The 15,999-nt window shown below is 41.7% G+C and overlaps 1 protein-coding gene across 2 annotated transcripts; it reads left to right on the top strand.

The window, feature by feature from the left end:
* The first annotated feature begins 853 nt into the window (after nucleotides 1-853).
* On the top strand, nucleotides 854-15,208 carry tamalin (trafficking regulator and scaffold protein tamalin). Of its 2 annotated transcripts, XM_061735316.1 has the most exons (8): nucleotides 854-1,160; nucleotides 2,771-2,823; nucleotides 4,551-4,605; nucleotides 6,457-6,559; nucleotides 7,712-7,805; nucleotides 10,094-10,160; nucleotides 12,806-12,872; nucleotides 14,184-15,208. In XM_061735316.1, exons 1-8 carry the CDS (start codon nucleotides 966-968, stop codon nucleotides 14,672-14,674), a joined length of 1,125 nt encoding a protein of 374 aa, XP_061591300.1. In that variant the 5' UTR covers nucleotides 854-965; the 3' UTR covers nucleotides 14,675-15,208. The 2 variants fall into 2 exon arrangements, with proteins under 2 accessions (XP_061591300.1, XP_061591301.1); XM_061735317.1 differs by lacking the exons at nucleotides 854-1,160; nucleotides 2,771-2,823 and adding an exon at nucleotides 4,307-4,338.
* The last annotated feature ends 791 nt before the right edge of the window (nucleotides 15,209-15,999 follow it).

Below are 15,999 nucleotides of genomic sequence, written 5' to 3'. Positions count from 1 at the left end.
GAGGCTCAAATATGAGCTGAAAAATCAGTAAACAATGTAATCACCTTTAATATGACAACCACATCAAAAAATTAGGTCAGCATAATTAAATATTTAGTAAAATCAAATTACCTTAATCTGAAGTAATAAGTTTTCACAACAAGATGATTTTCTGAAAACGTTTAACTTTTTGAGTATCATTTGGCCGAAGTTTGAAAATACCAATGATCACTTTTTTGCAATAAGTTGAAATGAAGAAAACTCATTGGCGTCCACATCAAATAATTAGGGCAGCATAATTAAATATTTAGTCAAATCAAATTACCTTAACCTGAAATAATTACGTTTTTAATTAAGTTTTCACAACGAGATGATTTTCTAAAAACTTTTAACTTTTTGAGTATCTCTTGGCCGAAGTTTGAGAATACCAATGATCACTTTTTTGCAATAAATTGAAATGAAGAAAGCTCATTGGCGTCTGATTTGGGTGCACGAAGGACAAAAATGACCAACCTTTCAGACTAAATTAAAGTTGCTTTTTAATTACACGTTAATCAGGTAATTGTATGACAAACGATTCCATCGCTGTGTTGATTACTGTGTTGATCTCTAAATTTTACTATAACCAGTTTTAGATTTCCCCTTTGATTTTCAGCAAATATGAAACAGAAATGCCCGAGGTTACACTCAAAAGCACCACATGGCGATGCCCGTCATCCGCGTGATTGGCTCCCGGCGGTGTCAGTCAGCGCTAGGCCCCGCCCCCAGCGGTGTCAGTCAGCGCTAGGCCATGGATAGGCCCCGCCCCCGGAGGTGTCAGTCAACGCTAAGCCCCGCCCCCAGCCCCTGAGGAGGCGGCGGCCACCAGCCGCGGGGAGATCCACGCCGAGACTTCACTTCTGCTGCATCTAGTCCGCCTGGCGTCCCCTGTCTGCGCTGGGAGACCAGAGGAGCGTTTATTTATCCCCGTCTTGTACTCCCCAACCATGACGTTCCGGAGGCTGAGGAAGGTGAACTCCAGCGGGCCGGAGAGCGGAGCCGCATCCCCGGACGGAGACGTGTATTTCCCCTCATCCCAGTCGGACAGCTGCAGGACCGCAGACTCGCCCAGGAACTCCGAGGTCTACAACTACAAAACTCTGGCTTACTCCGGCGGGACGCTGCCCAGGAACCTCAGAAAGGTGAACTTAACACACTTTTAAAAAGTTGTTCGTGTTGTGACCACCTGTATTCTTAAATGGTTGGTTATATATCATCGTTTATGTCAGAAAACACAAAAAAAGCCTTCATATTAAAGGTGTTTTTTGTTCTTTGTTTAAGGTGCATATGTTTCTCTTTGTTTATATTTGACAAATGTAGACTAATAAACTAATAACCTGTATATTAGCATATGAAGTGTGCATCTGGGAATGTTTGGGAACTTCAGAAGTTCCCAAACATTTGATAAGTACACTTGGTGGTGAGAAACAGTAGTGGTTCATCAAGGGAAGACTAGACCACACACACACACACACACACACACACACACACACACACACACTGTTCTTATGTATGTGTGTGTATTTCACATTTGGTAACATTTATGTAATTCAGGCTTTGGAGTGTCATAATCAACGACACGATGATGATAAATTAAGACATTGTAATCAATAGGACTACTGACCGGACTTAAAAAAAGATGCATGGCCACCTTTACACAAGTCTTTAAGTCTGGGTCACATTTGAAGTTCTGCTTCTGGGACAGACCGCTGCTCTTGTGAAGGTCAAGGATGACGCCAGCAGGAGTGTGTTGCACAAGGCTGCTGTCGGCCCGCATCACTGCTGCTCCATCTGCACACGTCCTCGGTGACCAGGTTCTCATTCAGCTTCTGTAAAAAGGACCACCTGAGCAGGAAGGCTGAGCTCCACAGGTGTGTGTGTGTGTGCTGTGCAGTGAGGTGCAGCTTCTCCCCCTAACAACCAGTGAGGGGCTGCTGCTGCTACAACACTGTATTGTGCAGACTCTGGGACAGAGATCCCGTTAAGCCACCCCCGTCGGGCTCCGTGGGTATTTGGGAATAAATGCACTCATTGAGATGAGTGTGGGACAATTCTGTAAGTGCTGGGACGTAAAGAAAGCAACATTTTACGAGGCAGAGTCTGCAGCACAAAGCAGGCATTCACAGCAACAACATGTAAACGTGACTGAGCTGGAACAGGGCTAGATTGATTTTTTTTTTTTCTTCTTCTTTTTAAGTGATTTAGGGCAGACTTTGGACAGATGCCTTTCTTATTTACACAGTCAGGTAGAGCATGGAGCTGACCTGCCACTGACTTGGGTTTTCTCTCAATGCTGTTATTGTGGAGCAGTGTTGACCGCCATGTCTTGAGTGTTTCTTCTCATACACTGGAGCTTTGTGAGCTGTTCTAAATCAGAAGATTTTAGATAGTTCAGCAGTCTGAGGATGCTGGGACAACTGATTTGGTGTGAAATTAAGGATATATTTAGTTTAGGGCTATATTTCCCCCCCCATTTCCCCTTTGAAAGTACACAAACAACAGGCAGACATGCATATCTAGTTTCGGCAGACGTATTTTCCATCCGACAGAATGGATCAGTGGTTTTAAAATACAAACAAACTGCATGGCACGCGTGTGCTGGATAAGAGTTGATAAACCGGTCAACGCGCTGACATGCTCGTCATAGGTGTGTCACCGAGAAGATGGGGGGGGAAACCCTGATGAGTAATCCTGCACTCAGCTCATACAGGTGTCTGCCACGCTTCATTTAGTTTTCGTTTTCTCCTCACAGGGTGGAGGACCTCAGAAATGGAAACCCCTGACAACGTCACCAGAACCACAGAGGTACCAGTTCTTTTAACTTTTATTTCTTATTCGGTCTTTACATCGTCCCTTTCGCAGGGACAGCTCCCTCACTCCAGTGAAGACCCCTTGTTTAAATGATGAACTGCTGCAGTTTCAGACACGGTCATCTGTGACGGTCTTGAACGTGAATATGTATTTGCATGAGTGCATGAGACGTCTGACAGTGGCGTGCTTCAGCCCAGCAGATTGTTGGACTGAGTGTCTTGTCTATGACGTCCAAATGCTGCCGGACACAGAAGAAGTCCTGTGCAGCCAGCACAGAGATCTTGTTATGTCATTTAGATAAGGATGCCCCGTAGACTTTGATTATTCATTTTGGAGCTCTGAAGGGATGTTTTATTAATGATCCTGAAGAGAGATTGTGATTGTGATCAGCCTGAAGGCTGGATAGGATCTAAAATGCCACATTTGTTTGCTTTAAAGAGCATCTACACTGACTCCGTTGGGTCTGAAAACTACAGAAGCCTGAAAGATATATGAGTTATGTATACAAATACTTTAAAGAAGAAGAGCACTGCATGGTTCAGATAAGATAGATACTTTATTAATCCCAAGGGAAATTGAAGATAAGACAACAGAGGCTCTTTGCTCGCGATGCATTGCCCCTCTAAATTGAATGTTGTTTGAAGGAGGGTAACAAGCCTCAACATTGCTGTTTCTAAGAAATTAATCTACCAATTATTCTATATTTATATGGTAAGTCACGAAGCAGTGAAAAATGCACATCAAAGAAAGCATCCTAGAAGCCTAAATGGCACGTTTCTAGACCCTTTTTTCGGTTAAAACAGTGATAAACGAACCAAAACTAGTCACTTATCAACAATGGAAAACACACACATGTAAAATCATTAGGGTTTTGAAGCTTGTGCTAGGGAGGAGTCTAGTATTTTTGCTTTGTAATGACTACCCAGGTAGATAAATATGAGTGAATAAATGCTGAAATATGGTTAGGCAGAAACATTGAAGCCATGCTGAAGCCTGGTCTGTGACAAACAGAATCCGTCAATTCAACATTGATTACAGGTTGGCGTTAGAATTGGATGATTGATTGATTGTTGACCGTAACCAAAAATCAACCCTTTTGACCATAATTCAACATTGATTTAACATCTTTTGCTCTCTGGGTAATCAGTTCAAATACATGCTGATTAATTAACTCGGCTACTACCGGTAATTATTTGTTAGTATTCACACGCCTTCCTGTCTAAAATGCTTTTATTGGAACCATTTATATCTGTTCTGTTTTTTTTTATTTCTTTTTTAAGAGAGATGGTTTTAGTGGTAACTGGGGAACATTTTCTGTTCAGTTTTTGTATTTTGTGCTATTTTCTGGTCTGACCTCTTATTAACTGCAAAGCAGAATTATCCTCAGGTGTCAGTAACATGACCCGATTTGACCTGATTGCTGCAATGTGATTTGTAGTCATTTTTACAAGTAATTTCGTCTTATTTCATCAGTTTATCCACTTCCTTTGACGCAAGACTGAAAAAAAGGTAGTTGTGCGTCGTTGTACTTGCAGCCATCATTTCTTTTCTTTCAAAAAAAAGACTTGCAGTCACTATTGATTATCATAATAGATCCTGATTGGCTGCACTTTTTTTAGGTCTGTCACACACAAGTTTTGAAAATTGCATCAAGCTCACAGAAGAGTCAGTGAGGAAAAATAAATCCCATAACACTTTTCTCTCTTTTTGTCTATTTCCAGAAATGTGGTGCTTCTGGAAAAAACAGAAGAGGAGTCGTTTGGTTTTGAGATTCAGGTAAGAAGACGACAGGGATTGAGTGTTTTTTGGTTGAGGTTTTCCAACATCAGCCCCACATGATTAATCTTATAGGGCACAGAATTACATGCATACTCTTCTGCATCACTTAATCCAAGTTTCTCCCTGCACCAGCAGGGGTAACGGCTCACACACTGGGGCAAATGACTTGTTCATGGTAATCCCGTGACTCAAGCAACGAGATGGTCTTTTTTTATTTTTATTTTTCCCCGTATAGTTCCCTCACACACTTCCCCTGTATTATCTCCGCTGTCACACACCCAGGCCGCACATGCTTTATAAATATCTCTCCGATTCTTCTGGCCTCCCGCCCTCGTCTCCCTGAAGCGTCGCCTCCCGATGCTTCCTCTGCTATTCACAGCCCATTTCTTACATAGTTCTCATAATTGATTAAAGCATGCAAGTACAACACAGATAATATAATCTTGTCCCTTCTCAGTTAATGTTTCAGGGACTTAAGTCCTTCTTCTAGGAAAAGACATGAGTTCTATTTAGAGTTTTCTGGGCGTTCCCGCCCTTCCTGGAGGAAGCGGGTCCATGAGGAGCAGTTTGATGGCCTGTACTGACGGCCACAAATGTGCAGTTTTGTGTTTCCTGCTAATTTTTTTTTTGCCTCCTCTCAGTTTCTGTCATGTCCATGTCTGACTGAGGATCCAGTATGTAAATGTGATATTTGCCTTTCTACAATATTTGCATGGTTACATGTTTATCTTTGGGGCCACAGAGAGGGAAGCTTGCAGCTGCGAACACCTGCAGATCTGAATCATTGTACATTTCCGTCTGCACACTCGTGCCAGCTGCATTCATGGCTTTTTTTTGGAAGGAACTGACTTTAGGCAGCACGAAAGCTTGACGACCTGTGCACAATGTAACTACACATGCATCAGTTTTTCTTTTCCTTTTTTTTTTTGTTCAGCCTTAGGACTTAAGTGTGTTAAGTGATGAGAAGTTTTTATGAGAGGGAAGTGTGTTTGTGTCCTGCAGTGCTGGGGGGCTTTTGCATGCACAGTAGTGACTGAAACAAGCAGCGGAGGTCGAATGCATTTAGAGGGAAGACACGGCAGCAAAAAGTTAGAGGCTTAAGGAAATACGCAGATCATTATATTAGTAAAATTAGAAGTGGAAGGAAATGCGTCTATCTCTCTCTCAATATAGATTTCTAAACTGCAGACGCGTTGAGGCGGTGTGCTCTTGAGCCATTTAAGGAAGACGTCACGGTTCAAGTTCACTTCAAGTCACTTGAATTGTCCTTTTTTGGCAAACCTGTCAGCCGTTCTCTGGGATAATCAGCTGCTTGTTTGTGTTTTACATCATTACAAACTTTGGCTTACTATGGATTCAGACAAAAAGGTGACATCTGAAAAATGTACATTATGAATTTTTTGCAATTTCTAGCAGTTGAATTGGCCATATTGACAACCCATGAATTAGAAAAACAAAACTAAAACTTGTCCTTCCAACTAATCAGTGAGAAAGTTTGGCAGTTCAGATTTTCAGTATACATCCTCTAACACTTTTAGCACAGCCGAATTACTTCTCAGTGAGGTTTTTTTCTTAAATGTGGAATTTCAACCAAATGATACAAGAGGAAACCGTTCTTCTCGTATTGTCGTCACGTCTCCACATGTTCTGTGATGCAACCTTGTTTCCTGCGCTGTCTGTTATGGCTTCCTGTGGATGTCGTTCAGTGGTTTTTCAACGTTGCGTTGTGGCACCACATCATTTCAGAGCAGCGGGCATCCGTCTTGTGTAAGGCCATTCCTAGACACCGAGAACAAGGAGGCAAGGTCTCTCTTTGTTAATTCACTGTGCTTGTTCTGTCTCTCCCAGACTTACGGCCTCCATCATCAGGACCAAAACTCGGTGGAGATGTGCACATTTGTGTGCAAGGTGCACGACGACAGCCCGGCCCAGCAGGCAGGACTCAGAGTTGGTGAGTCATTTTTTTAGTTTTTTTCTCCTCCTGGATGTTTTCTTCTTTTTACTCGAGTTGTATCTTTGCCCGAGATCATGTGGAAAACACTTGAAATATGCATGAGAGGGACATGAGGTTTTGGTTCCGCTTGTCCTGTTTTGTGTTTGCCAGCTGACATCAGGCAACGCTTGTCAACAAAAGCCATTGGGAGTTTCAGGCTGCTGTTTAGGGAAGTACAAGTGTGACCGCGACTATTCATTTTTCCAGTCGGCAAACAACTAAAGGGCGGCTATTTTAGCCAGCACGTGTTTTTTTGCCGCCTCCACTCACAAATGCAGCAGCTACAACGAGGAAAAGCAATTTTAAAGGGAGGGATTTCTTTTTTCTTTATTTGGCAAACTTATTTTGCTTCCTTTTTAGATTTTTTTTTTGTAAAAATACACACGACTCATCAATAAAATAGCACTGACGTTGACATCCTGAGTTGGCGAGGGTCAAGGAAGGACAGGGAAGTAAAGGATCTGACATGAAGCAGCTCTGTTTCACCCGGCTTCTGTAAATGTTCTCTGGTTTAGAAACTCGTGACAGCTCAGACAGGGACGCTGGCCGCTCAGAATCTGCATCAGTCTTTCAAAATAGAGGGAAGGTGACTATCTGCGGCTGCCGCTGCATCTTTTCTACATCCAAACCGGAGTGTGTCACTTCAGTTTCACTTCCTACATTCCTCGCATGCTACCTCTATTGTTCACTGTGAACACAATGACTTGATCGCGGTGGTTTTTGAAAGAGGTGGAAAAAAAAAAGGGCTTTGTGCTGAAGCCTCACAAAGGCTGCCGTCACGTAAGTCAGTCCACACCACATCAAATCAAATCACTCCGAGTCTGAAGACGAGCTGCATGACTCTCACACATGACTGAACATTCACGGCTTTAACCCTTCACACTATAGAGCACCCACATTTATGGTTTGAAGTAACCGCTTCCTTTGAGGCGAGGGGGCGGACGCGCGGGGACGAGAGCTCGACACCACAGTGAACATGCATGGCCCTCCACGTTTGTCTCCAGTGTGTCGCTGTTTCATCTGGAATCAAACGCAGCCAGTAAATGAAAGCATCCTGACCTCCCGGCTGATGGTTAACACACGTTGGCTTGTGTGTGTGTGTGTGTGCAGGGGACACCATCGCCAGTGTAAACGAGGCCACGGTGGAGGGATTTCGACACAAGGACATCGTCCAGCTCATCAGGGCCTGTGGCAACACTCTCAGGTACACAGATTCACAGCAAAGCAGCAACAGCAGCCTCTGTTAGGATATTCTGACATTATTAGAAAAATATTCCTTTCTGTGTTGTTGCTGGCAACCTGGAGGGTCGAGTATGAAGCAATATCGATACAACAGATGAGTACATTCAACCAGAAGTTTCCGGTTTCATTTCTGGATTACCATGGTAACTTATGACGATCACGTTAACTTCTCAGGAGGTTACAACGTTTACAATTTTAGGTGTGAATACGAAATCAAAGCCCAGCCATTTTCACTCATTTGCATGCTGACGATGTTCTCTGTAGATCTGTGGGGATTTGTTCTAGGCCTGTGTTGAAAAAATCGATTTTCCGATTGTAAATCGATTCTCATATTAATTCCTAAAAATCGATTCCTATGTCTAAAGATCGATTTTTTTTATTTTTTATTTATTTATTTATTTTTTCATCATTTTCACCAGGTGAACTTTAATCCCAGTAGTCAGACACACAGTTTGTCATGACACAATATGTGTGTGTGGTGACAGAATAAATTAGATAAGCTAAAATGATTTGTTTACTGCATGAACTGTTGCAATTTCTTTCTTTTTTGCACTTTAAATTGATATTGAAAGGCCTGTTTGAGTTATTTATTTCTTAGTTATTTCACAATAATTATTGTGAAATTATTATTTCACTAGTTATTTTACAGTCATATAATTCAGGCAACAGCTCAAAAAACATTTTAAATAACACTAAGCCAATTCAATATCGAATCGGATCGAATCGAATCATGATAATCTATTCTGAATATTAAGAATTGGAATCGAATCGATTCTTGACATTTGAATCGATACCCAGCCCTAATTTGTTTTATCTGCAAACCTGCCGACTTCAATCATGCAAACAAAAACAGCCTCCAGATGCTGCGGTGCAGCGTTTCTCAGTTCCAGTCGTCAAGTACCACCGCCCTGCATGTTTTAGGTGTTTCCCAGCTCAGACACACCTGACTGGATCAGCAGTCTTGTCCTCTGAGACCCCTAAAACATGCAGGGCAGTTTCCGTGACGACTGGAACCAGAAACACTGCTGGAGAGAACCAACATGCTTTCTGATAATGTCGTGATTGATCTGTTTTACACTCGAAATTTGAAAGTTTGTTTTTTTTTTATTTTCTTTTCAAATCTGTCCACGAGGGCTTCTTGACACAACTAGATAGTTGATTATTTTTGAACATCTTTTATGGGATCAAACAGATTCCAGCAAAGATGACCTGAGTTTTCAGAGAACGTTGATATTCATGATTATCTCAGATTTTAAGTTAAGGCTTTTTTTTTTCCATCAAAAAAGTCTGATATTGTTCAAACTATCTCGTTTTACACCTCCCAATACTCGAAATGACAAAAAAATATTATCAGTACCTGATCTTAACAAAGTAAAGGACAGAAGTTGGTCCTGCTGAAATACAGAATAGGGTTAAGTCTGTTTTTATTCTCCAGTTTGATGTCACTGAGACAGGAGAAGCTAGTTTCTGATTGACTTTACGTTAAGAAAACACATTAAATGTCAGGAGTTTGCTTTCTTTACTGAATATGACAATAGACTGTAATTGCTTTTGTTTTGTGTTTTTAGACATTTATTGGGAAAAAGAAAACGTGAAGATATTTTATGGTTTTTGGAAACTGAGGCTGTCCGTCCGTCATAAATTAAGAAAACATATATTAACCAAGACTGGTTTGGAAACTGAGCACGTTTTTTCCCCTGTCTTATACAGTGTGAATAACTCTATTTTGTTCTGGCTTCGGTCGTAACTGTTGGAGTTGCCTGAGTCAGTTTGCGTAGTGTTTAATTTGAAGCACCCTCTCTTCCTCACCCTCCATCTCTGCTTGTAAAAGATTAGAAGGACAATTAGCGCCGCACGGCTGTAAGCCCTCAGAGCTGCTGCTGAAAGAACCACATCACAGCGACGACAAGGGGGCAGGTTTTACAGATTGACATCATCAAATTATGGGCACCGCTCTACTCCAAATAAACTGTCAGAGTGAGCATATAAGTCTATAAGTTGGTCTTTAAATGAACAGATTCAGAATGGATTTGCACCACAGTGGTGTCAGAGTGGAAACTGCATACGTTTCTTATCCTCCGCCACTGCTTGTAAACTGCTGCTTGACACCAGACCTTTTCCCACCACCACTCATGAAAAGACCCTTTCATACTGAGGGTTTTCTTTAACTACTGTTTTCTTCCCCTTGTAGTTTTTATAAGTGCTTCCTGTTGAGTTTAATAACTCTGGGTTCTGTTTCTTCACTTTAAGGCTGGAGACGGTTTACAGTGACTCGATCCGAAAAGCTGAGCTGGAGGCCCGGCTGCAGTATCTGAAGGTGAGGAGTTTCTTTTAAATTAGGGATGGGCAGGATGGACTAAAAAATGTCTCACGATAATTTCTTGCATTTATCCCGATAACGATAAAAATGACGACAAAAAAAATACCAATTCAACTCCACCTTTGTAACTATAAATCTATCACCACATTCAGTCTTTGGAGCCCCCAAATCACTGCTCTAAAAGATACTAAATACTACTAAACTACACCAATTAAATTGAATTAATAAAAACCAATTAAATTAGTCCACCTGTACTGCAAAACTGGAATGACTCAGATCCGCCATGTTTGTTACACAAACACGTATCAACGGGAATTTTTCTTTCTTTCTTTCTTTCTTTCTTTCTTTCTTTCTTTCTTTCTTTCTTTCTTTCTTTCTTTCTTTCTTTCTTTCTTTCTTTCTTTCTTTCTTTCTTTCTTTCTTTCTTTCTTTCTTTCTTTCTTTCTTGCTTGCTTGCTTGCTTGCTTTCAGGCTCATATCTTTCTTTCTTTCTTTCTGGCTCATTTCCTTCCTTCCTTCCTTCCTTCCTTCCTTCCTTCCTTCCTTCCTTCCTTCCTTCCTTCCTTCCTTCCTTCCTTCACGTACGTTGTGCGTTGATTTAACGCAGAACCATAAATCAGCTTTACACAAAAACGTCATCAACGGGAATTTATCGTTTTTACGGCGAGATGACAAATTCTTACCGTGGAGAATTTTTTTGACGGTAAATCGTGAACGGTAAAATATCACCCATTCCTAGTGTACAATATACATTTATATGAGCATTTGTAATTTTTGGTGGGGTGGGTCAGTCAGACTGCATCTCACGCAACCCCCAATACACACACACACACACACACACACACACACACACACACACACACACACACACACACACACACACACACAGTGTTGCGTGCTGGATATAGCCAGCGCCTCCCTCTCCCTCCACACCTGTCTCCCCAGCAGCTCCACCTGTTGCATCAGCGGTTGGTGCAGCGGGCTCACAGATCGCCGCAGACACTCTCAGCTCAAGTGAGCGAGCTTTCCCCAAAGATTACAGCAGCTGTCCCGCACTAATCCAACTCCAACACAGCCGCCTTTCTCACACACTTATCCAGCATTTTAAAGATCAACCTGTTCAACACAACCGCTTATGATGCAATGTGAGATGTAGTCGATGTCATTATCCCACTTCTACACAAAGATCAACAGAAATGGTTAAATGAATCACTGACACAAGCAAACAGTAAAACTCATCTTCTGTTTTAGACTCCAGTAATATTCAGCCGTGTCCTTTTTGCATATTATTTGCATTGGCGCAATTGGTTCATCCAGCGAACAGACTCTAAATACATATATATGTAAAAAAGAAAGTACATCCTCTTTCAGTTTTAAGCTTCTTTGTGGAAGTGGTCTCAGGCAGAGGTGTCTTCAGTATTCACATTCATTACTCAGGTAGAAGTATAGATACTAGAGTTTAAAAATACTCCTGTAGAAGTATCATCTCAAGTTTTTTACTCAAGTAAAAGTATAAAAGTACTGGTTTCAAAACTACTTAAAGTATAAAATTAAAAGTAATGTAAGGGGGGAAAAAAGCATTAAGGACAAAAGCCATTGAAAATGAATGTATCTTAGTATAATGCAAATATATTAAAGAAGCATATATGTGTACTATTGAGCATTAACATGTGTTTCAGAGAGCAGGAGATATGATGACTAGTTGCCTATAAGTATTGTAATGGTGCAAAAAGTCAAACTTCAGAGGCATGTTATCATTTATCCTAACCTTTATTGGAATTACATCCAAGTTTAGTTGCAGGAATCTGAGGGAACGGATGTAAGAACAAAACTGGACAAGAACATCTGAAACAACCACAACCAAATTCACTCTATCCGGATGGAGCAATTTAACTGGATAGTTTTTTTTTAAAGGCCGAAATGAAATAGAGTAACGAGGCTGTTTTTAAAATGTAAGGAGTAAAAAGTACAGATAATTGCGTGAAAATGTAAGGAATAAAAGTAAAAAGTCGTCTGAAAAATAATTACTCCAGTGAAGTATAGATAACCAAAATTTCTACTTAAGTAAGGTAACGAAGTATTTGTACTTCGTTACTTGACACCTCTGGTCTCAGGTTATATATAAAACCAATAAACCATAACCATAAAACAATACAAACCTTGTGGAATAATGTCAATCATACAGACAAAAAAGCGTAAAGGTGTTTGGCCATCATGCAGAACAGCTTGTTTAGAAAAACCAAATGGCATTTTGGCACAAACGCCTCATAACAACTGTCAAGTAGAGAAGGATGATGATGGTGAACCAGGCTCGGTTTCCAGTCATGAGGCCTGGAAACTCTGTGGTCGATGAACCGATCATGGGTTCTGTGGCTTAGTTCATGCAGCAGGACCATGAAGACAAGCACATCAGCAAATATACAACATAACAGGCTAAAAAGAAAACTCTTAAGGTGTTATAGTGGCCCGGGGGAAATCCAGACCTCAGTCCAGCTGAAATACCGTGATCAGGTCTAAAGGGAGTTGTGTATAAAGAAATGCCATCAGATTTCAATGAACTGAAACTAAAACTGCTGCAGCCCCAGTTCTGTTTAGCTTTCTAGGGGGCTCAATACTCAAATATCTTTTATGTTTCTTTGCAGCAAACTCTTCATGAGAAGTGGGACGAGTACCGCTCGTTGATGGTGCAGGAGCAGAGGCTCGTTCACGGTAAGTCGCCTCCTCCTGTGTTGTGTGGTTCAGTTCCCGCTGGATGTTTATATAGCTGCTTAACAGTTAAAAAAAAGAGATGACTGTAGTGCTCATTTCTCAGTAGCAAGTAGTTCTGCTTTGCTGAGGACTAATGATCCTGCAGAGGCTTATCTGACATGCAGACGGTAAACGGTTGGGGCCTCAAAACCACCAGCCAGAAGGAAATCGGTACAATGAGTAGATTTAAAAAAAAAAAGTTAACCGTCCAATGGAGGGAAGCAAACTGTGGATTAAGATAATGGAAAGCCTGGTGTCAGATAATACAGCCGGCGGGAACATTTGAGGTGTTTTGACGGATAAGAAGAATTGATGACCTTAGAAAAGTTGTAGTTACATTCTTCTCTTCTCTTTTCCATTTCCATGCTGCTGTTTTCACATGCACTTTCAGTTTGCCTGGTGTAAGTGCAATTAATGATATGTTTGAAGGGCTGGGGATCCATTCAAATGTCAAGAATCGATTTGATTCCGATTCTTAAGATTCAGAATCGATTATCAAGATTTGATTCGATCCGATTCCGATATTGATTTGGGTTAATGTTATTAAAACTGTTTTTTGAGCTGTTACCTGAATTATATGACTGTAATTATGCAAAATATTACTACTAGTATTATATTAAGATTCAACAGCAAGTATTGCAGCTAATGATGCTGTAAGGACCAATCAGCTCCCAGAATGCTGATAGAACTGCTTTCAGAAACATCGTGGGTCAGAATTACCAAACAGATCCAGGGAGGAAACAGAGGACGAAAGAAATCGGTTTTATTTTTTCCCACGTTCCGTTCTTATTTGTTCCATTTTCGGTCTATTTTGGTTTTTAATTTTTGAGTATTTGGTTTTTAGCATTTTTTGCAAATGTAACCCCAAGACAGTATATAAAGTAATGAAATATAGACAATTTATGCAATTATAACCTAACACTTTAATGTTTTCATACCTTTAAACATATTTAAAGGCAAAAACATGGCACCAGTTATTCTCGTGTCCAACAAAACATTCCTTTTTTGGGGATAAACAAAAAAATAACCAAAAGTTGTAATGTAATGATGAAAAAAAAAATACATAAATAAATAAAATTAAAAAAAATTAAAAAATAAATAATAAAAAAAAAAATCTAAAAAAAATCGATCTTTGGACATATGAATCGATTTTTAGGAATTTAGGAATATGAGAATCGATTTAGAATCGGGAAATTGATTTTTTTCAACACAGGCCTAGTTTGAACGGCTGTGATATGTCCTCCCTCCTCACGGTGCTCCTCTCTCCTGCAGGCATCGTGATGAGCGACGCCGCCGTGTACGAGTCCCTGGAGTCGGCGGGTGTGTACGGCAGCCTGGGCGTGCCCAGCCCCGCCGTCCAGAGAGCCCTCCGCGGCACGGGCGGCACCGGCAGCACCAGCAGCAGCGCCAGCTTCCTCAGCACGGCCACCGAGGACGACCCCCTCTACCAAACCTGCCTGTACCAGGCGGACAGCAACATGGACTCAGACAACGCAGACACCAAGAAAGAGCAGCAGCCGCCGCCGAGGCAGTCGCGTCTCCGGCCGGCCAGCGAGCTTTTCACGGCGGCCAAGACCCAGCTGACCCGCAGCGCCAGCACCCGCAGCTACGTCCGGGGATCGTCCTCGTCGAATTCTGCAGACAAGCAGGCGGGATTCAGCACGCTGCAGAGGAAGCCCAAGCAGAAGAGCTTCCGCAGGCGCATCCTCAAATTCATCCCGGGCTTGAATCGACCGCTGGAGGAGGAGGAGAGCAAGCTGTGAGCTGCAGAGAGATCTGTTCAGCTAAACCTAACAACGGACAGACCTAGAGACTTAAAAGCGCCAGCGACGGTCCGATTTAAAGTACCAAAGAAAACCACAGCAGCCCCAAAGAGCGACGAGTCTGAGACCAAAGTAAATGGGCTTTAGTTGCACCTCCCTGTGTTGAAGTGACTTAACCAGTCAACGTTTGGCTACATCCAGTAACCTTCAGTGTTTATGGAGTGTACATAACTTTTGTTTTTGTTTGTCTTGATTTTTAAGTTATTTATTTATTTTTACATGTTCTGCTCATGTACAGAATGAAGGACACCTTCCTTTTTTTTTCAGCATGCACACATTCTGACAGCTGGACGAAAAACCAGTGGCAACTGGAACTGTGCAACGTTTTGTTTTGGTTTTGTAAAAGACAAACCTGTTGTTGATTTGGGATGACTTGGATCCTGTTTTATTTTTCCACCCAAGCTAATGTTTCCTAAAAAATTAAAAAAAAATTGTGGCATTTCCAGCGTGCATGCTCATTATTTTGGACAGAGAAGTTATTTTGGTAAGAAAAAAATCTCTTGTTCCACAAGCTGCAAAAGCAGGAATTTACAAGAATTAAAATTAGCTTTTGACCTCAGATCTGTACTCATGATCGGTTTCTCTGGTGGGATGCATCTGTTTCCATGTGATACTTAAATATAGTGCCTCTTTATAGTTCCACAACTTCTCTTCCATGTACGAACTATCACCCAGGTTTTGGAGGTTGGTGTGCGGCTTTGGATGCTTTCAGGCTTTCTGTGGTGTGATGTGTCCAGAATGGATGGCGTTGTACAACTCTGACACGGTTTATTGTTGGGATGTTATTGAGGAATGTGTGAATAGAAAACATGACCCAAAATTCCAAACATAACCACTTTCTTTCAGCTCCTGCAGGCAAATGCTGATTTTTCCTTTTCCACGCGACCAGATTCCCAGGGCAGCTCCGGTTGCCCAGGACTCTGCTGGGTGTGTGTGTGTGTGTGTGTGTGTGTGTGTGTGTTTTGAGAGGGGGTTGCTCAGAGTCTTTTCATTCCTGGCTCCCAGCTGACCCGTGAGGTCATGGTGGTCACTCTCTTTATTGGCTCTCCGGCGTTGGTGCCTTTTGTCCTCCGCGGTTCATTCACAGATGCATCTGTAGTGACGATGATGGTAAACGATGGTATGCGGCCATGTGTTGGAGCCGGGTCCTGTTCACGCTTTCTGAGGGCTGTGAAGGAGATGGAGAAGCAGTGGGGGAGCGGCAAAGGACACCGATATAAAGAATTGTTATGCATGCTTGCTGGTGCATAAAACATGGCTTTTTT

The sequence above is a fragment of the Cololabis saira genome, chromosome 12 (genome assembly GCF_033807715.1).
Source record: "Cololabis saira isolate AMF1-May2022 chromosome 12, fColSai1.1, whole genome shotgun sequence".
Classification (NCBI taxonomy): Eukaryota; Metazoa; Chordata; class Actinopteri; order Beloniformes; family Belonidae; genus Cololabis; species Cololabis saira.
The sequence above is the reverse complement of the archived record's forward strand: the minus strand, read 5'-3'. Positions and strand labels throughout refer to the sequence as shown.

What these genes read in the sequence shown, in the direction of transcription:
- tamalin (XM_061735316.1), top strand. Translation starts at nt 966, where the DNA reads ATGACGTTCCGGAGGCTGAGGAAGGTGAACTCCAGCGGGCCGGAGAGC. An exon ending in GCAGGCAGGACTCAGAGTTG is followed by an intron (nt 6,560 to 7,711) that starts GTGAGTCATTTT and finishes GTGTGTGTGCAG; the next exon opens with GGGACACCATCGCCAGTGTA. An exon ending in GCCTGTGGCAACACTCTCAG is followed by an intron (nt 7,806 to 10,093) that starts GTACACAGATTC and finishes CTTCACTTTAAG; the next exon opens with GCTGGAGACGGTTTACAGTG.